General features: G+C 41.2%; 2 protein-coding genes across 3 annotated transcripts; both read left to right on the plus strand.

The window, feature by feature from the left end:
* Positions 1–82: 82 nt before the first annotated feature.
* On the plus strand, positions 83–7,675 carry LOC136435353 (WD repeat-containing protein 82-like). Of its 2 annotated transcripts, none has more exons than XM_066428785.1 (9): positions 83–243; positions 1,818–1,915; positions 2,168–2,234; positions 2,407–2,506; positions 2,882–2,998; positions 3,216–3,371; positions 4,150–4,219; positions 5,161–5,303; positions 5,596–7,675. In XM_066428785.1, the coding sequence occupies exons 1-9, from the start codon at positions 83–85 to the stop codon at positions 5,623–5,625; spliced, it is 942 nt and encodes a 313-aa protein (XP_066284882.1). In that variant the 3' UTR covers positions 5,626–7,675. The 2 variants fall into 2 exon arrangements, with proteins under 2 accessions (XP_066284882.1, XP_066284883.1); XM_066428786.1 differs by having other exon boundaries at positions 133–247.
* A 5,012-nt stretch (positions 7,676–12,687) lies between these two features.
* Positions 12,688–16,062, plus strand: LOC136435354 (uncharacterized). Its single transcript, XM_066428788.1, has 4 exons — positions 12,688–12,959; positions 14,255–14,364; positions 14,603–14,896; positions 15,276–16,062. Exons 1-4 carry the CDS (start codon positions 12,799–12,801, stop codon positions 15,962–15,964), a joined length of 1,254 nt encoding a protein of 417 aa, XP_066284885.1. The 5' UTR covers positions 12,688–12,798; the 3' UTR covers positions 15,965–16,062.
* Positions 16,063–16,790: the final 728 nt, after the last annotated feature.

Genomic DNA, 16,790 nt, shown 5'->3' on the forward strand with positions numbered 1-16,790 from the left:
CTCTACCTTTCCACCCAGCCCCAAACAAAAATATCTCTCTCTACATGCTGTAAAGAACCCAGGGCACAAATTTGTCGCCAAAATGAAGCTGACTGATGGGACTCTGCGTAGTTTTAAGGTGGCGAAAGTGTTCAGGGAGAATAGCGACCGTATCAACAGCTTGGACTTCGCCCCAAGCGGAGAGACACTAATATCCAGCTCGGATGATGACTCTATCGTTATATACGACTGTCAGGAGGGAAAGTACGTAAGTCCGCACCAGGTGCTGTCCTGGGCGGTTGGTTTCCGGCGCCATTCGTTCCACAAAAAATCACTGCATGCTTGGCGCTCAAAAAGAGCAAACATGGCGGACCTGAAAAATGGACGCGGCCATGTTATAAAGGGGGATACTTTTATGGGGGAAATATTTTTTCTGATATCTTAGATTCTTACTTCTACTATATAGTGTGATCTGTGTTATGGTAGGTAAGTAAACAAAAGTATTGCATGAATAGTAAGGTCTGTAATATTTGCTGGTAAGTTTGATGTCAAGGCGGTGGTTCCGTTATTGATATGCAAATTAGTCCGGTTTTTCAAGGGCCGATGCGGCGTGGAGAAGACAGATAGGTGGAATTTTCTACCACGGAGTCTGAGGTTTTGTCCGGATGGAAATTCCTGTAACTGACTATGTACTACAGTAACACGATATTCTAACATTTCCTATAGTTTTTCTTTCTTTAAATTCCCCTATTTATTCAGAAATTGAGCCGTAGCCAGATTGATGGAGATGGCTGATTTGCATATGTATCGGATAGCTTGAACTATACCATTCGATGGTAGGGGGGACAGGTTGATTGAATAAGACAATATATCCCATGGGGCCATCGTTCTGGGAGGGAAAGTTGAAGTGAGGGGCTGTGAGGCAATGATGGAAAAATATTAAATGAAGCAGAATAATTCTTACAAGATATGTTGATGAATTTAATTGTCCAACCAGCCTTTGATCAGCATACAAATAGAAATATTTTTAAAAAGAAACCGTTTAGCGACATTGGCCTGCTACTGTATACTAGTAGTAATGCAAAACTACAGACCAATTTGATAATGTAAGATTATATAATGTCACATGTCATTGGATTCAAGTCAAACAAATTTTAATTCTCACATAGTAAATGGTTCACTCCTTACTTCTTGGATAAAAACTATGTTCATTAGTCAGTCTTCATTCATTGAAATATAAATACATTTATATCCTACACTTGTACGTTGGACAGTTAGGGATGATTTCCTTCTATTCTGTAGCTTCAGCATGAGTGACTTATTGGGAAATTGGACATGTTAGCTATCTGTAGCAAAACTGAATTTGTATGGACTTCTCAGGAAAATGACAAATACGGTCACTTCCTCGTCATGATCAATCAAGACACTCCAACTGTTGTGATGAAATTGGAAGCTAACTGGCAGAGACAGCTGTTCTTTGGTTTATGCACTTCAAGTTAAAGGTCAGAAAAAATGGGCCCAAAATTCATAAACAAATAAAACGAGAGAGTAAAAAGAGAGTAGTTCCAGAAACATCATTGAATTTGGGGAAAGTTGATAATTTCAAATGCATTGTGTGTTGTAGTAGGAATGATAAAGATAGGATTTTGGAAGTATGAAGGAAATGTCAGTCAAGGATTTCCCATAAAAGTGGTACCTCTTGGATTATTAGTTTTAACGGGGAATATTTTAAACAGTTATGGCCATCTTTACAATCACTAATTTTCACACAGGCACTGTTTCATAGGCACTATTATTCTCGTATGATTTATTCTGTTCTTGTGTTTATCTATCTACAGACCCAAGAGAACATTGTACAGTAAGAAGTATGGGGTTGATCTCATCAGATTCACACATGCAGCCAACACAGTCATTTACAGCTCTAACAAGATTGATGGTAAGTCGTGCCTAAACTTGTTAAGGACTAGCAATCTGTATATGTCTTACAGTGATGTAGTGTTCATTTTGTATAGATCCATTACTTCCCAAGTAGTTACCAAGAGACCTGTGTACGTGTCATGGTAAATTTTCTATTTTATTTTTTATAAGACAGCTGCCAACTGTTAAAGTGTAGAGCTTTGATCTGAGTTGAAAAAAAAGCCACGCTGAGAACAATCACTCATTTCTTATTTTCTTTTCCCCATTACAGACACCATCAGATACCTGTCCTTGCATGACAACAAGTATATCAGATATTTCCCTGGACACACCAAAAAGTAAGTCTACGCTATATCTATCTATTATAAACAGCCCATTCTGTTACTCAATTTCCTGGTTATTCTACCTTAGGATAACACCTAAAATTATGTATTGGGGTTTGCATGGAATGTTTTGTATATTACTACTAGTGAGAGTGTCTGACAAATGGATGAATTGATCTGGTTCCAGAGTGGTGGCCCTGTGCATGTCTCCCATCGATGACACCTTCATGTCAGGCTCCTTAGACAAGACAATCAGACTGTGGGACCTGAGATCACCCAACTGTCAGGTATGTACTCTTCCTGGTCAAGAAAGAACAGTCCAAAACAATCAATTACGGACAGAGATATTAGACAAAACATCTTGTTGTATGATGGTATATTTATAGATGTCACAAGATAACAGGAAGTTTGTAGATTGTATGATAGATTCTTTGGATAGAAGTAGTCCATGTTATGTCAGATTGAATAAAAGCCAGAGTATGAAAATATTGAACTTCATGCTTGACTTATATTAAGTGCTTAGCAAGTCTTATTGCTATATATCCTTTAAGTTCATCATGTGCGGAAATTTATGTTTAACCCGTGTGACATAGTACATACATACAGTACATGGACGTTACATCAAACAATGCTGAAACTCAATCTATTTCACCTTTGTCCAGGGTTTGATGCACGTCCCCGGCAGACCTGTGTGCAACTTTGATCCTGAGGGCCTGATCTTCGCAGCTGGGATCAACTCTGAGATGATCAAGCTGTATGATCTACGATCCTTTGACAAGGTCAGCTTTACTGTCTGGGCTGTGTGTCTTAAGAAACTGCATATGGCTTGTCAAGTTGTGGAAATTTCAATTTTGAAGTTTGAACAAATGATAGTTGTGCATTCACATAAGTTGCAATTGTTTCCTCCCTTTTTGTGAAGGTTTGTAACAGTTACTCTTCATTCCCTATCATAACACTGTTTTTCTATCCCCAATTTTTCTTCTTTTTTTTTTGTAGGGTCCGTTCACGACATTCCGACTGCAGCAGGACAAAGACTGTGACTGGACAGGCCTGAAGTTCAGCAACGACGGGAAGCTAATCCTCATCTCCACCAACGGGACGGTCATCCGGCTGATCGACGCCTTCAGCGGCACGCCCCTGCAGCAGTTCATGGTGAGGCAGTGGGCTGAGTTGGATAAAACATTTAGTAGCAAATGTGTGGGTGAATAGATGTAGAACCTTTAGATGTAGAACCTTTGTAAATCATAGATGGTTAAAAGACATGTTCATTGGAACCAGTGTCTCCTCATAGAGTTGTATACACTTCAATGGGCTGATGAATTTTCATCTTTGTGGCACAACTTAGTATTTCTCATGCTACAGTTTGGTCTTCTTTTGGTGTTTTTTGAATTTTCCACTTTAGACTGCCACTTTTAGGTGAAGATTTACTTGATACATGAATGGAAACCCTTTTTTTTCATGTTGTTTGTTTGTATTGCATACCCGGTAAACCGCATCAAGGCGTAACACACCAGGTTTGTACTGAAGAGTACAAGCTGCATATCCGGACAGATTTATATGATCCACACACACCGGGAAGGACCCGTACTCTTTTCGATAAGTGTGTTGGGTTCTTTAACGTGCTTGAGGTGTGGCTCTCCTCAAACACAGGACCTCCATCTAATCCTATCCGAGGGACGTCCCTAACTGGAGCTAGGTACTCATTTTCACCTGAGTTAAGTGGGGAAAGTCGTGTGAAGTGCCTTTCCCAAGGGCACAACGTCAACGGGACAAATCAGGGAACCCCGGATTCGAACCCGGTATCTCTGGGTTCTGGGGCCAAACACCCTGCCACTATGCCACCGCGACGCCACATGTTAACCCATAACATACTAAATAGGTCAATGAATCAGTTTTTGTAAGTAATTCTGACAAGTACCTTATTTTCCAGGGTCATACCAACTTGAAAGGTCTCTCCATTGAGGCATCATTTACACCAGACTCTAGATACACCATTGTTGGTGAGTATTGTGCTCATTCACATATATTTCATGGTAGTAAATGTTATTAAGAGTTAATTGACATTCATCTACTAGTATCATAGTCTATGACATCCATATCACTGATGTCTTTCAATAGAATAATTTTAGGTGTCAAAGCAGCAGAATTTCTGTATTTATCATTGAAGGTTTTGTTAGTATGATAGTATGATTGTATCCAATGGATATGTAATGTACAATATGTACACTTTTCCTATTATGCTTTACTACAGTAAGTCTTGAAAATTTTGCAGTGCAAATTTATGTCTCTGCAAATGTCTCCCTTGCATGACTACTGTACAACAGAATTGTTTCAACTGCGAATTTGTAACACAGCTAAAATCTCCTTTTCCCTCCTCAGCCACACCAGTTTTTTTTTGCTTCTCTGAATAGCCTCTCCTGTTTTTCCCATTTAAAAACAAATTGGGTCCCTATTCCCATTCACAATTTTTTACTCACGATTTTACTATTTGTTCAGTTGTAAAACTCAATACCAACCTAATAGATTATTAAGGCCTGCACATACCTAAAAAGTGTGATCACATTTTATCATAAGTTATAATTTTTCATTTATTAAAACTATATTTCAATATCAATCCATATATTACATGGCAAAAGGTAATTTTGTTACTGGAATTATAGTACTAGATCAAAGAAAGGGGTGCATTGCAAAACATGAGCCATACAAAGCTGAAACTTGAATAATCCTCTTATTCTTTATGTTATGTAAACCCTTATCTTCACCCCAGACTATTTGCATAACTTTTTTTATTTACTTTTTTTTTTGCCCTGTCACCCAGGGCAAAAATCCGAGAATCAACAAATAAAATTGGCGTGGCCCTACCACAAAATAAAACCACAGCAAAAGTAAATGAATTTACAGTACAATTTTGTTCCTAACTGTTCTTCTTACATGTTTCCAGGTTCCCAGGATGGTAAGATCCACGTGTGGAACAATGAGAACGGCAGTAAGACTATTGTTCTGGATGCTAAACACCCGGGGCCGGTACAGTGTGTGCAGTTCAACCCCAAGTTCATGATGATGGGCAGTGCATGCACTAACATGGTATGTATGGTATCCTGGCATTTTATATTTCATACACATTGTTGAAAACAGTAGCCATGCCTGTGGTTAAAACGGACAGAGACACGCATAGAAGGGTAAATATTCTTTTGGATAGCACACTTCAAAAGTTGCTGTTATGTATGATATTTGAAGACTGAACTTAGAATATAGGTAGCTTATACATGTAGTTATTTTACAACTTTAACAACTCAAATCTGTATCAAGATTAAAGAAGATTTTGGACAAAAGTTGTCTACTGCTAAGTTTTTAACACCTTTCTTCTTTTTTTTAGGCATTTTGGCTTCCAAGCACAGATGACTGAGGTGGAAACTGGTGATTCGGATGTTCTTGCCAAGAGCTTCTCACATAGATACTATAGTGTTGTCTGTCTCATGTGTAATATGTTGTAAAACAATAAGCTATGTATAACATACTCAAGACCTTAAGGGTAATGTTAGTAAGCCCTTGTTGTTTCAATGTCCATGTTGCACTCAAATGTCTCAACTAGCCATGTATGATTCAGATAATAGAGAAGTGTTATTGCAACAGTCTAAAACAAAAGACATGTAACAGACCTAAAAGTGTTCTGGAAAAAATATTCGGGCTTCTCAGTTTGTGAATAGTACCATCTTATTTGTTTACAGATTCTACGATTTGTGTTTTACAAACTCAGAGTGGTCTGATATGAAAATGACTTTTATGGAAAATTTTACAAAATGTGAAAAATTACATTATAGTTACACAACTAAAGATGATTAAGAATATTAGAAAACATGTTGAACAGAGATGGTGTGATATTATACTAGATGTGCACATTGTTTAACATACATGTATATCTAAACATCAGTATGTTGGAGCTTTCAAAACCCTGTCCCATTGACCACTCAATCATGATACCCAAGACAACGATATGTGTGCTACGGCTATTTACAAAAGAAATGCTATTTTATACTAGACGTAGGAAGACTGTGATTGCACACTTCGAGAGTCTGTCATAAGTCAGGATGCTTACAACGTGTGTACATGGGAGAAAGCTCAGGATGGTCTAGAGATTTTGTGGAAACGCGGTCCAATAGTTCTTTTTTTTTTACAACTTTAGTAGTCGTTTGATGATGGCTTCTATCTTTATTACATTAGTCACTACTACTTAAAGACTTCGTGTAGGGGATGTTTTTGACATTATTCAGTCTCAAGGTTAAATAAGGGACTACAGTGTTTGCAGTCCATTTGATACAAGATATGCTGTTTGTGATGAACATGTATGACTATGTATGTGTATCTTTCATATCCCTGTGCTCTTAAAAGAGCACGGGTGTGAAGGATTCTGGTTAAGAAAGTATTGCTACCATGGCTTCTTTCCACATTGTTAGAAAAAGCAATGTGTTGGGAAGAGAGAAGAGCTTAGTTAACAACAACAAAAAATGCTGAGAAAAACATCGATTTTAGGGAAGCAGATCTTCACAATGTAGGTGTCAAGCGAGTGTTTCTCCCATAGTCGAGGTTACTGTGCAGAAACATAAGGGTAAAGTATTGACTCACACTATTTATGTGGCCTCGGGTGTAAGCACCACCTTGATTGAGAAAGCACCAAAGCTGTTGATCAGTAGCTGGCAGTTCTATGCTGTGATATAAAGTGGCAATGACATGGCATGTTACCATCGGACAGTAGTCCATGGACACTGCTTCTGATATGGATTTGTGGCAAGGATATTCCAAGTTGCATTTTTCTTTTGTTACTAGAGTAGAATCCACAAACCTGTCGAATCATTTGTTGAAAGAACAGGTTAACAACAGAAACATCCCTTCGGTATTACATTTTTTTGACAACTATGTGTTCTTTATGTACTTTGAACTTATTTAGTGGCTCAGACATTTTCCTACTAATGTAGTTGCTGTTAAGGACCACAAACCATTCACTTAGAAGCGTCTGCTCCATCTGAGTACAATGTGGAGTTACCACTCACATGTAACATTCCATAACGTCTTCCTGCTAACATGGACAGATTTGTGGAGTTGACTTGTCCGCCCGAAACATGCACTGCTGTATAATAGCTGCCATTTTCGTCTTGGAACACTACCGTCCAATAAGACTTAAGTTATATTTGTATCAACATGTTAAGATGGGTGCTATTATAAGTCTTCCCTTGTAGGGTGACTTGTACATCAATATCTGCGCTGGGAAAGAGCAGATTGTTTGAAATCCTGGGAACGAGTTTTGTTTTGTTGTTCTCCATGGAAGTATGATGCATTATTAGTAACTGTTTGAAGACTGTTCTCTATGAAGACATGTTGACGATATCGTTTACTGTTCTACAAGAATCCTCATTTATAGGTTTTTGTAAATAAACCAATTTTGTATTCAAAGATTTTAATCAGGCATTCTATTTTCTTTGTCATGATGGTATATTTCACAAAAGACCAATTGATATCAACAAACTTTTTAGTAGGACTATTAGTTACACTAGCTCACACGTCCCCTATCCCTTGACCTTTTGGTTAGATAGCCACATAGCATAAATAGGTTAGCTTTTGATTTATTTCGAAGGTTATAGATCTCTTTCAGTAAAGGAAATACTGAAAACTGAAAGTGACACATTATCTATGACTATGGATTACATCGGGACCAGCTAAAACTATCATACAATGAACCGTTCAGGGAGGAAGGAGGAGGTAACGGATGTGAGGATGATATCAGATAATGGACAGGCATGACACAAAGTGAAACATTAAGAAAACCAGAAAATCGAGAAGGATGGAGACAACTATTTGCTTGATCTTCGGTGGTGCCCCAACGTCACAATAGTTAGACTAAGGATAGATGAGAACTGAATTGAGTTGGTTTCACTTGTAGTGTTTCACAAAACTACCTGTCTGTCTGACGTAATTAATTTTTAGGAAAATGAAAGTTAAAACTTTGATGCAATAAAACCTTGAATCACCAGACAGCATGCCTTCTCCTGGGTTCTAGCTGATTCTGTACTTGTACCTAATTATCTCAACTGGGCACTCCTGAGCTGCGATACCTTCACTAGGCGGCGCCTCAGCATGGTCGTGTCACGGTCAGGTGCAGCCCGAATGTGACGGTGGATGAAGGTCAGGGGCTGCAGTATCTACACCTGTCACTTGGCGGCGCTTTATTAACACCGTGTTACGTTCGGGTGTGGCCCGTTGAGTTTACGAATATGGATAGATGTAGCTGTGTTCAAGATCGGAGGAGAATGTAGGTTAGTACACAGGAGACAGAACGTTAGAAAAAAGTCCAAGAGAAGCGTAATATTAGAGTTAGCTTGTGAGCTTTCATACTAGATGAGAGTCATCTGCAAACTTGTTTGACAGTACGTCACGTGTTTGACAGTACGTCAAACGTACCGCGACGTTATCTGTGTATCAGGTACCATAGCTAGTGAACTTAAGCTTAAAGGTCAAATAGTTCAGGTTTGTTGACGTTAAGCCCAGGTGAGTCCGCAGACGTGTGTTACCTGTGCACGTCTCAGACAGGATTTCTCGATTCCGCGGCTTTTCGGTGCAAGTTTAGAGGACCAGGTATGCAGGTAACGTTATGTATCTTGTTGTTCCTATTATGTCGATACATCGATAGTTATGCAATGCTAATGCAATGTCAGTTGTTGTGGATGTCTTATTTTGTATGTTTAGAACAGTATGTGGTTGTCAGCCTTACGTTTCAAGGATGTGCGGCGCCTTTTTAATACCAGAACAGTTTAATACTGGCTCGTTTAGTAAATATATCATGAGGCAGGGGAGAGGAGGTTTTTTTCGTTCTTCTACTGTTGTTGTTATTGTTCTATCAAGGTTTGTTTCATCATCTGGTCGTGAATGTGTCACGGATGTTTACTTATTGTCTAATGTCAGTAGTAAATGATGTTTAAAACTATGGTAATGTGAGTTATAGTTCCTTTCTCCAATTTCTGCAGTGCTGGTCGCCGAGCTTAGGTGAACCCACAGCCAGAGCCGAGCTTGTCTGGGTAACGGCCAGAGCCGGCATCTTCCCTCTGCTGGGGGGGACCGGGTGCAGAAGTTCGAAGAATCACAGAGCCGACATCTTCCTCCTGCTGCGCGGACCAGTGCAGACGCTCACGCGGAGTCCATTTTACAGATGTAAAAACATCGAAATACCGTATTTCTATGATCTTACAACTGTAAAATGAATTCCCATGAGCTTCATACGGTATAAATATATCTGTCATTATTTCTTATGGAAACTTGAATATGAGTAGATTGGAAAAAAAATTCTGTAAAGAAGTACTGTAAAATCTTCATAATTTACCAGAATGATAATAGATATATTCAAGCTTAATGACGATCACCTGTGGTACAGAAGCTCATCAACATAATTTACCCAAATGGTCTATTTTGCGTCTGGACCACAAGTGAAATATACATCCTGTGGAAGTAGACAGTGTATCTTAAATTGGCATGAATCATAGTGTAGAGGGACAAGTCAGTCTGTACTAGTGTCATAACGGAAAACCATGTGCATATCTGCATATCTAAAGGATTACAATAGGCCAGTGAGAGAATGATGTGTTAAATAAATAGATATATTTTGTATCTTATTGTAAGTAGAGTTATCCGTTCGCTCTGCTGTTGTTGTGAGAAACCTCGCAAGGTGGCCATGCTTTGCATGCATCTGTAATCAACTTGTGTGTATCCAGTAAACTTTTGGATGTTGAGATGTAGAAGCGTTACAAATAACAAAATATTTAATGTTAACTGAAATAAGGTTTTATATCTTAAGTGATAGTGTGAATGCATATAAGCACGAGAGAGTTCGTTTCAATGTACACTTTGGACGTTGTTCCTTTGTCAGATTTCTGGCAGTAGCATTTATGACAGAATGAGATTCAGTAGATGTCTTTTTATTACCTCCCTTTCTTGTTTATGTCTAAAGCATTGAATAAAGAATACTTTTCTTTGAACTATTTCTTTGTTTTTGCTTAAATGTCTCTTTTTTGTATCCTCACGCCAGCTACTGCGCCTCTTCATGGGAGTTTGCCTACGATCAAATTGATTGATAGATGTCCTGACCAGTCTTCATAGTTTCTCAAGAAGTCAATTATTACATTCAGATTAATTACACTCACCTGTGTCACAGGTGTTCATGAACATAATTTACCCAAATGGCATTTTTGGTGTCCAAACCACGAACGAAAGATGCTTGCTCTTAAGGTAGTGTTAAGATTTGCGGGGGTGTAGGTGGGGCTGGGGAAACCAAACACGAGTTTGCAATAACAAATTAGAATTCTAGTCAATATTAAACCTTGTATTGAGGGGGGGGCAAGAAGAGTCTGGGAAATTGTGGGAATTTCTGTAATTGTTGCATAATGCGACATCGTGTTACGTGACGTCTTGCGACACAGCCTGGCGTGGCCAGACCGGCCTTTAGGGGCACCATGGAGGGCCCTAGTTTCTTGAGACACTAAGTTCCCAGATAGAGAACTAGTGATCTCCTAAGCCATAGGACAGCTCAGCTCAGCCGTCCAAGGCTCGCACATGCCAGCCCACTTGGGATGCTCCCACATCTTCTCCCAAAATGGGGAGGCTGTCGTTCTATGGCATAGTCAGACTATGGCAAGCAAGGAACGACATAACTCGAAATTATATTGCCTGAAGCCCAGAGTAGCTATGTAGAATTTTCATTTGTGGTCCAACAACTGACGTTTGAAAAGGTATGTTTGATTCCTCCCCGATATACGGGTTGATTTATATATACTTGAACATCATTGAAATGAAGAATACATATAAAGGTTTTACGTATAACAATCATGCCTGTCGTTGTCTTGCTCCGATATATCAATTAATCTAGAGCAGAGATAGCCATTTGGGTAAATTATGATAATGAACCTTATTAATGGCATGCTGGTTTTGGGTGAACTCATCTCAATTTGAGTTGGTTCTGGCGGGTTACACAGGGCCATACTTCAAGCTTTTAAGTCACGGCCCAGTCTTCCATACATGGCGCAAAAAGAATCCATCTATTTAGGTAGCATCTAGAGGAAAATTCCCTTCATCAATAGCAATGCTGACTTTTTTCTACCTGTGTGCTTAGTTTTCATTCATATTGTAATGTACCTGACGATGAAACGTCCACTACTGCAAATAAAGTTCTGGCCACGAACTGCAAGCTTTCAGTTGATCTCACACGCAAACACATACATATTCTCTCTCTCACACACACGTGCACACAAACACACTCACACTCACACACACACACACACACACACACACACACACACACACACACACACACACACACACACACACAATGGGGCCCTCATTGACATGATTTATGTCTGATAATGTCTACTTAATGTCTACTTAACTTCTAAATGCTGCAAGCATGAAATCCCAATCATTTATCATTATGGAGTTATGGCATTTTTCCATTGATTAGGCAAATTAGGTATCCAGGTATTCATATCATGACGATCCGTCAAGCCCAAACGTACACAACTTACTTTATGTGGCATGAACTATCTACCACTGAAAAATCATGACCGTAGCACTTGCAGAAAATTTGACCTCAAACCTTGAAGCTACGCTGCAGTATCTAAGGTACCCGATAGGAGGCCCATTATCAAACTTGACCTTTCCCTAAAAGAAACCTACCCATCTCCTAATATCATGCACAACCATCAACAGCTCCGAGGTATGCTGTCTACAAACAAATACGCATACATACATAGCCCGCTACAGTACAGTAGGAAAATGCCAGGACCAATTTTGAACTTGACCTCCATTTCCACAATTGCTACGCACCCACCAAAAATCATACAGAGCCATCAACAGTTCCTTGAGTTATATTGTCTACATTCAAACACATAAACATACAAAGTCCACTGCAGTACTGTAGGAAAACGCCAGGTGAACCTTTTTCGAACTTGAACTTCGTTTTTACAACCGCTACTAACCTAACGTTACCGAAAATCACGAAGATTCATCAAAGGTTTCTAGAGTTATGCTCTTGACATACATCCTTCACAACTTTAGCCTTGCATTCTTGCATCGATTAGCTTCACCATACTGGTCTCTAAGCAGACGTTTGTTATCCGGATCGTCTTACATACACCAGTGCGCACTTCTCTCTGTTAGCCCACCGGTTTAGCGCCAGATTCTGAGAAAGACAAAGTAAAACGCCTCAACAACAACCAAAAACATAGGGAAAACAAGCCTGAGCCAGCGTTTGGCTTGGATTCATGTGTGGATCATTTGAATATATGCACACATCTCCCGTGCATGTATCATAAGATGGAAAATATAACTATGGTTCCAGGATACATACTGCTGGTGTGACAGAGTCGTCCATTCCGGACGAGCCAAGGCCCTGCTCCAAAGTACACAATGACGAAACCGATGGGTAATCACGCGCTTTCCCGCGAGATTGACTTGAACAGTTGGACCCATAGTGTTGGCAGTCTGTCGATAAACAGTGTTGGTGTCTACAGCTGGTGACGTCGCAACGATTAGAAACGGCGTCATGTTCAGAAAAACGGTCCTGGTGTCTTTCCGTTTCGCAGGAAGACGTTTCCGCAGCTCGGTCGTGGCTCCGTCCGTCAGAGACGCGTACGTCGCCGAGGAAGTTCAGAAGTTCTGCACGGAGACCCCCGTCGAACGCGCGACAACTCCCCCTTCAAGTTGGTAAGTAACGCTAGCGATGGGCAAAGAAAGGAAAATCAGTACTTGTCACGGCCTACAAAGTATACCTACAGTGTGACGAATGTTAGGATATGCTTGGCTAGGCCTGTCAGCTCCATCTTTACGTAGTTTCTGCTTGAAAGCAAAGCTGAGTGCTGCAATGACTAATGATGGGTACCTTGCATAGGTGACAGGTAATCTATCTAGTAAATCAAATCACGTTCAATTGACACGTTCAGTAACAGTTAAGATCCCGACAAGAATCTATGTTTTAATTCTCTTTTAATTTATGTGCTATAAGCGATGGAGACGAAGCTTTGACTTGACTTTGATTATGCCAATGGACAGTATTGTATTATGCAGTTTACTCAATTACTGTTTATGGAGGCCTTTTTTCCGTTCAAATTTTCTACTCACCTTATTATTATTTTGATTACATTGAGAAATGATTAAAAACGTCATATAAGACTTATTATATAAGACGTACCAAAAGAACAGAAAAACATCCACCCTTGACCCGTGCCCCCAATAAAACACACTTAGCTGTCACTAGGCTTCGCCTCCGGGTCAACATTTGAAGAGAGTCAAACAGAGTTCAGCGGGTTACGCCTCTAGCTCTGCCTTGTTCTTGAATCTTGTGATCAGCAGTCTGTTCAAACCTGATGGCACTACGGCCTGTGGCTTACTACATGACATAAAACTGTGCTACGTTACGTTCAGCAACCAAAAATGACATCACAGGGTATACATATTAGTACTGTTGACAGCGATAAGCAACGACATGTCGGCGGTTAATGATTAAAGAAAAGGTAAAGGGAGGCGGTAGGAACTTAATTTAGTGCACCTGTACTGTGCGACCGCCTTCTGTCAACATCGCAATATTCAAGGCACATATATTAAAGAAGCTAGTTGCAACAATGCAACAATGTCCACGCGAACCCTGCAATATAGAAACAGAAGAGAAATACAATTTCAAACACGTTGAAGTTTGCGCTCACGATGAATAACATTCACAAGTTAGTTTGGCACAGAACCTAATGTTGCGTTCTGTTGTTGTTGTTGTTGTTGTTGTTGTAACAAATAACAAATCAATCGGTACTTACTGTTTATGTTCAGCAACCTTGGCCCCTTGGCAACATAAGGGATAAGGAGATATAGTACATCATAGTACACATTTGGATTGGCACTAGAATCCGCAATGCGGCCAAGCATGGCGCCATCAGTTTGGAACGATGCCCAGTGGCAATGACCATGGCATTGATGGGACTAAAAACGTCCATGTCCTGACGTGACTACAGGTTCACAGACCCCGCGATCTACGGACTCGAGAAGCAAACCGTCTTCAAGTGGAACTGGGTGGCTGTGGGCCGGACAGACCAGGTAGCCTCACCGGGACAATATTTCACAGGTGACGACTAGACTTCGAGTTTAAAAAAAATCAAAACTCACCTTCTTTTATATAGCCTGAGTGTCATCCTGTTTCAGTTCCAGGCTCTATCTTCACCAAATGATATGTTTGGTGAAGGCAGAGCCTGGAACTGAAACAGGATGACACTCAGGCTACTTATTTTATACAGCAGTGACATGTATATTTTTTCTAACGGTAAAAAATCACGGTCACTTTCAAAGTTTGCTACTTTTTTCAGGGGTTGTCGGTGACGAACCTTTCCTTGTGGTCCGAGACAAGTCCAACACCCTCCGAGGCTTCTTCAACGTGTGTCGGCACCACGCCGCCATCCTGGCCGGGGAGGACGAGGGCACGGCCGACGCCTTCACCTGTTGCTACCACGGCTGGACCTACGGACTGGACGGCAGGCTCACCAAGGCCATGCGACTCCGCGGGATCCAGAACTTCTCCGCCAGGAACTTCGGGCTGAAGCCGATGGCGGTGAAGGCGTGGGGCCCGCTCGTCCTTGTACGTCCGGACGGACAGGAAAACGGTATTCCGTTCTAATGGCTTATTCATCATCAACATTTGGGCGAGTTGCCCGTACTGGCTGAATTGGTAGCAGCCTCACAGCTGAGCTCCTGGTTCCAATAATAAGTTGATAACTGGGAGATCCCGGTTCAATCCTGGGAAGAGTAGCTCGGCCGGGGCTGTACCCGTCTTTCGCAAGCGACGTAACACGGGGGTCCCGTGTTCCAGACACTAATAGAGTCTGAACGAACGAACGAACCCCGGGCTGTGGCGTATGCATATCCTTGTGCTGATCTATCTACTAGTATACTAGAGTTTAAAACTTGAAGACTTCACGTTGGAGGTCCTTTTACATGTACGGCATTACACTACCAATCCATTCACGAATTGCATTTTTGCAGGGACTGAATTCGAGACCCAAGTGGCGTCCTTGAAGGACCAGCTGGACGAGCTCGACTTCACCTCCGGGCTCCGGTTCGTGGAGCGCCGCCGGTACCACGTCAACTGTAACTGGAAGGTGGTGCTGGACAACTACCTGGACGGAGGGTACCACGTGGAGTACCTGCACAGGAACTTGGCGTCCAACCTGAGCATCGACACCTACCGCACAGACGTGCAGGACCTGTTCTCCGTACAGACGTGCTCGGGCAGCGGGGAGGACGACCAGTCCATGACGAGACAACGGATCGGGAAGACCTCGATCTACGGCTGCGTGTATCCCAACCTGATGATCAACAGGTACGGGCCTTGGCTGGACACCAACATCGCACTGCCGCTGACTCACGACACGACAGAAGTCATCTATGACTACTGGCTCGCCGAGGACTTCGCACAGACGATGGGAGAGGCGGAACTGCAGGAGTTCGTCCAGACGAGCTTGGCAGAGAGCGACCAAGTCCAGGAGGAGGATACCTTCATTTGTGAGCGCGTTCAGAAAGGACTGAAGTCGTCTGCTTATGACGTCGGCAGGTACGCGCCACGTGTGGAGATGGCAGACCATGCCTTCCACCTGAAACTGGCATCCGATTTGAAACAGGGCATTCGCACTAACAATCAGGCCAATGGAATCGCTGTGCCGTGCATGTTCTAAAAAGTCTCCAGGACGCAAACGAAAGGATTTTCAGGTCAATATCGAAAGGCACTTAAAAGCAAACTGTGACGCCCACCAATGATGGACAATCCAGGTTACGCTAAGGGTCAAACGGCATCATTCAATGGGATTCTGTGAGTGTTACAAAGGAACAACGTGTCATTGGGAAAATTCAAGATTACGTTGTACATTTTCAAATACCCGGATTGGTTCTTATAATATACAGGACAAAACCCCTTGGCAGTCATGGGTTGATAGCTGCAGTTTACATGTAGATCACTAGAGGTCGTAAATACCACACAGAGGGTCCGTAAGATTTGATTGCAGGACTTCCTTGGGCCGACCAGGACTTGTCATCTATCTACATCTTAAACAGTACTTCTTGTACACTTCTCAATAGCTTTAACCTCCTTGTCTACAATCAATTGGGTATCCTTTCTTCTGCTAGTATGTCTACTTAATCAGTGAGCTCATTCATACCATTTACAAATATCTACATCTCATGTACAACTGCACAATTATAAAATGTTCCTATTTTACATTACATGAAAAGTTCTAGATATCACATACATGTAACGTTACTTGTTTAAGTCTGAGGAAAAAGAAGAAAGATGTACCTTAGGCCTTAGATGCGAAATTTAGGACATACAAAAATGTGATTCATTAATGATTTTCATTGTCAGTGGCTTACTTCAGGTTCACCGTTGGCACACTACAGTGCATACTGTTTTAGTACTTTCTGTGCAGGCCAGTGGGCATGAGCTTCGTCAGACATTCTATTCTGCATCCACCACAAATAACAGCAACACACCACAACACACCACAA

Source organism: Branchiostoma lanceolatum, chromosome 5 (assembly GCF_035083965.1).
Source record: "Branchiostoma lanceolatum isolate klBraLanc5 chromosome 5, klBraLanc5.hap2, whole genome shotgun sequence".
NCBI classification, from domain to species: domain Eukaryota; kingdom Metazoa; phylum Chordata; class Leptocardii; order Amphioxiformes; family Branchiostomatidae; genus Branchiostoma; species Branchiostoma lanceolatum.

Bases quoted from the DNA above. Each gene is read 5' to 3' on its own strand.
- LOC136435353 (XM_066428785.1), top strand. From the start codon at position 83: ATGAAGCTGACTGATGGGACTCTGCGTAGTTTTAAGGTGGCGAAAGTG. The intron at 2,507-2,881 runs GTATGTACTCTT...ACCTTTGTCCAG, and splicing joins TGAGATCACCCAACTGTCAG to GGTTTGATGCACGTCCCCGG. The intron at 2,999-3,215 runs GTCAGCTTTACT...TTTTTTTTGTAG, and splicing joins ATCTACGATCCTTTGACAAG to GGTCCGTTCACGACATTCCG.
- LOC136435354 (XM_066428788.1), top strand. From the start codon at position 12,799: ATGTTCAGAAAAACGGTCCTGGTGTCTTTCCGTTTCGCAGGAAGACGT. The intron at 12,960-14,254 runs GTAAGTAACGCT...ACGTGACTACAG, and splicing joins ACAACTCCCCCTTCAAGTTG to GTTCACAGACCCCGCGATCT. The intron at 14,365-14,602 runs GTGACGACTAGA...TACTTTTTTCAG, and splicing joins ACCGGGACAATATTTCACAG to GGGTTGTCGGTGACGAACCT.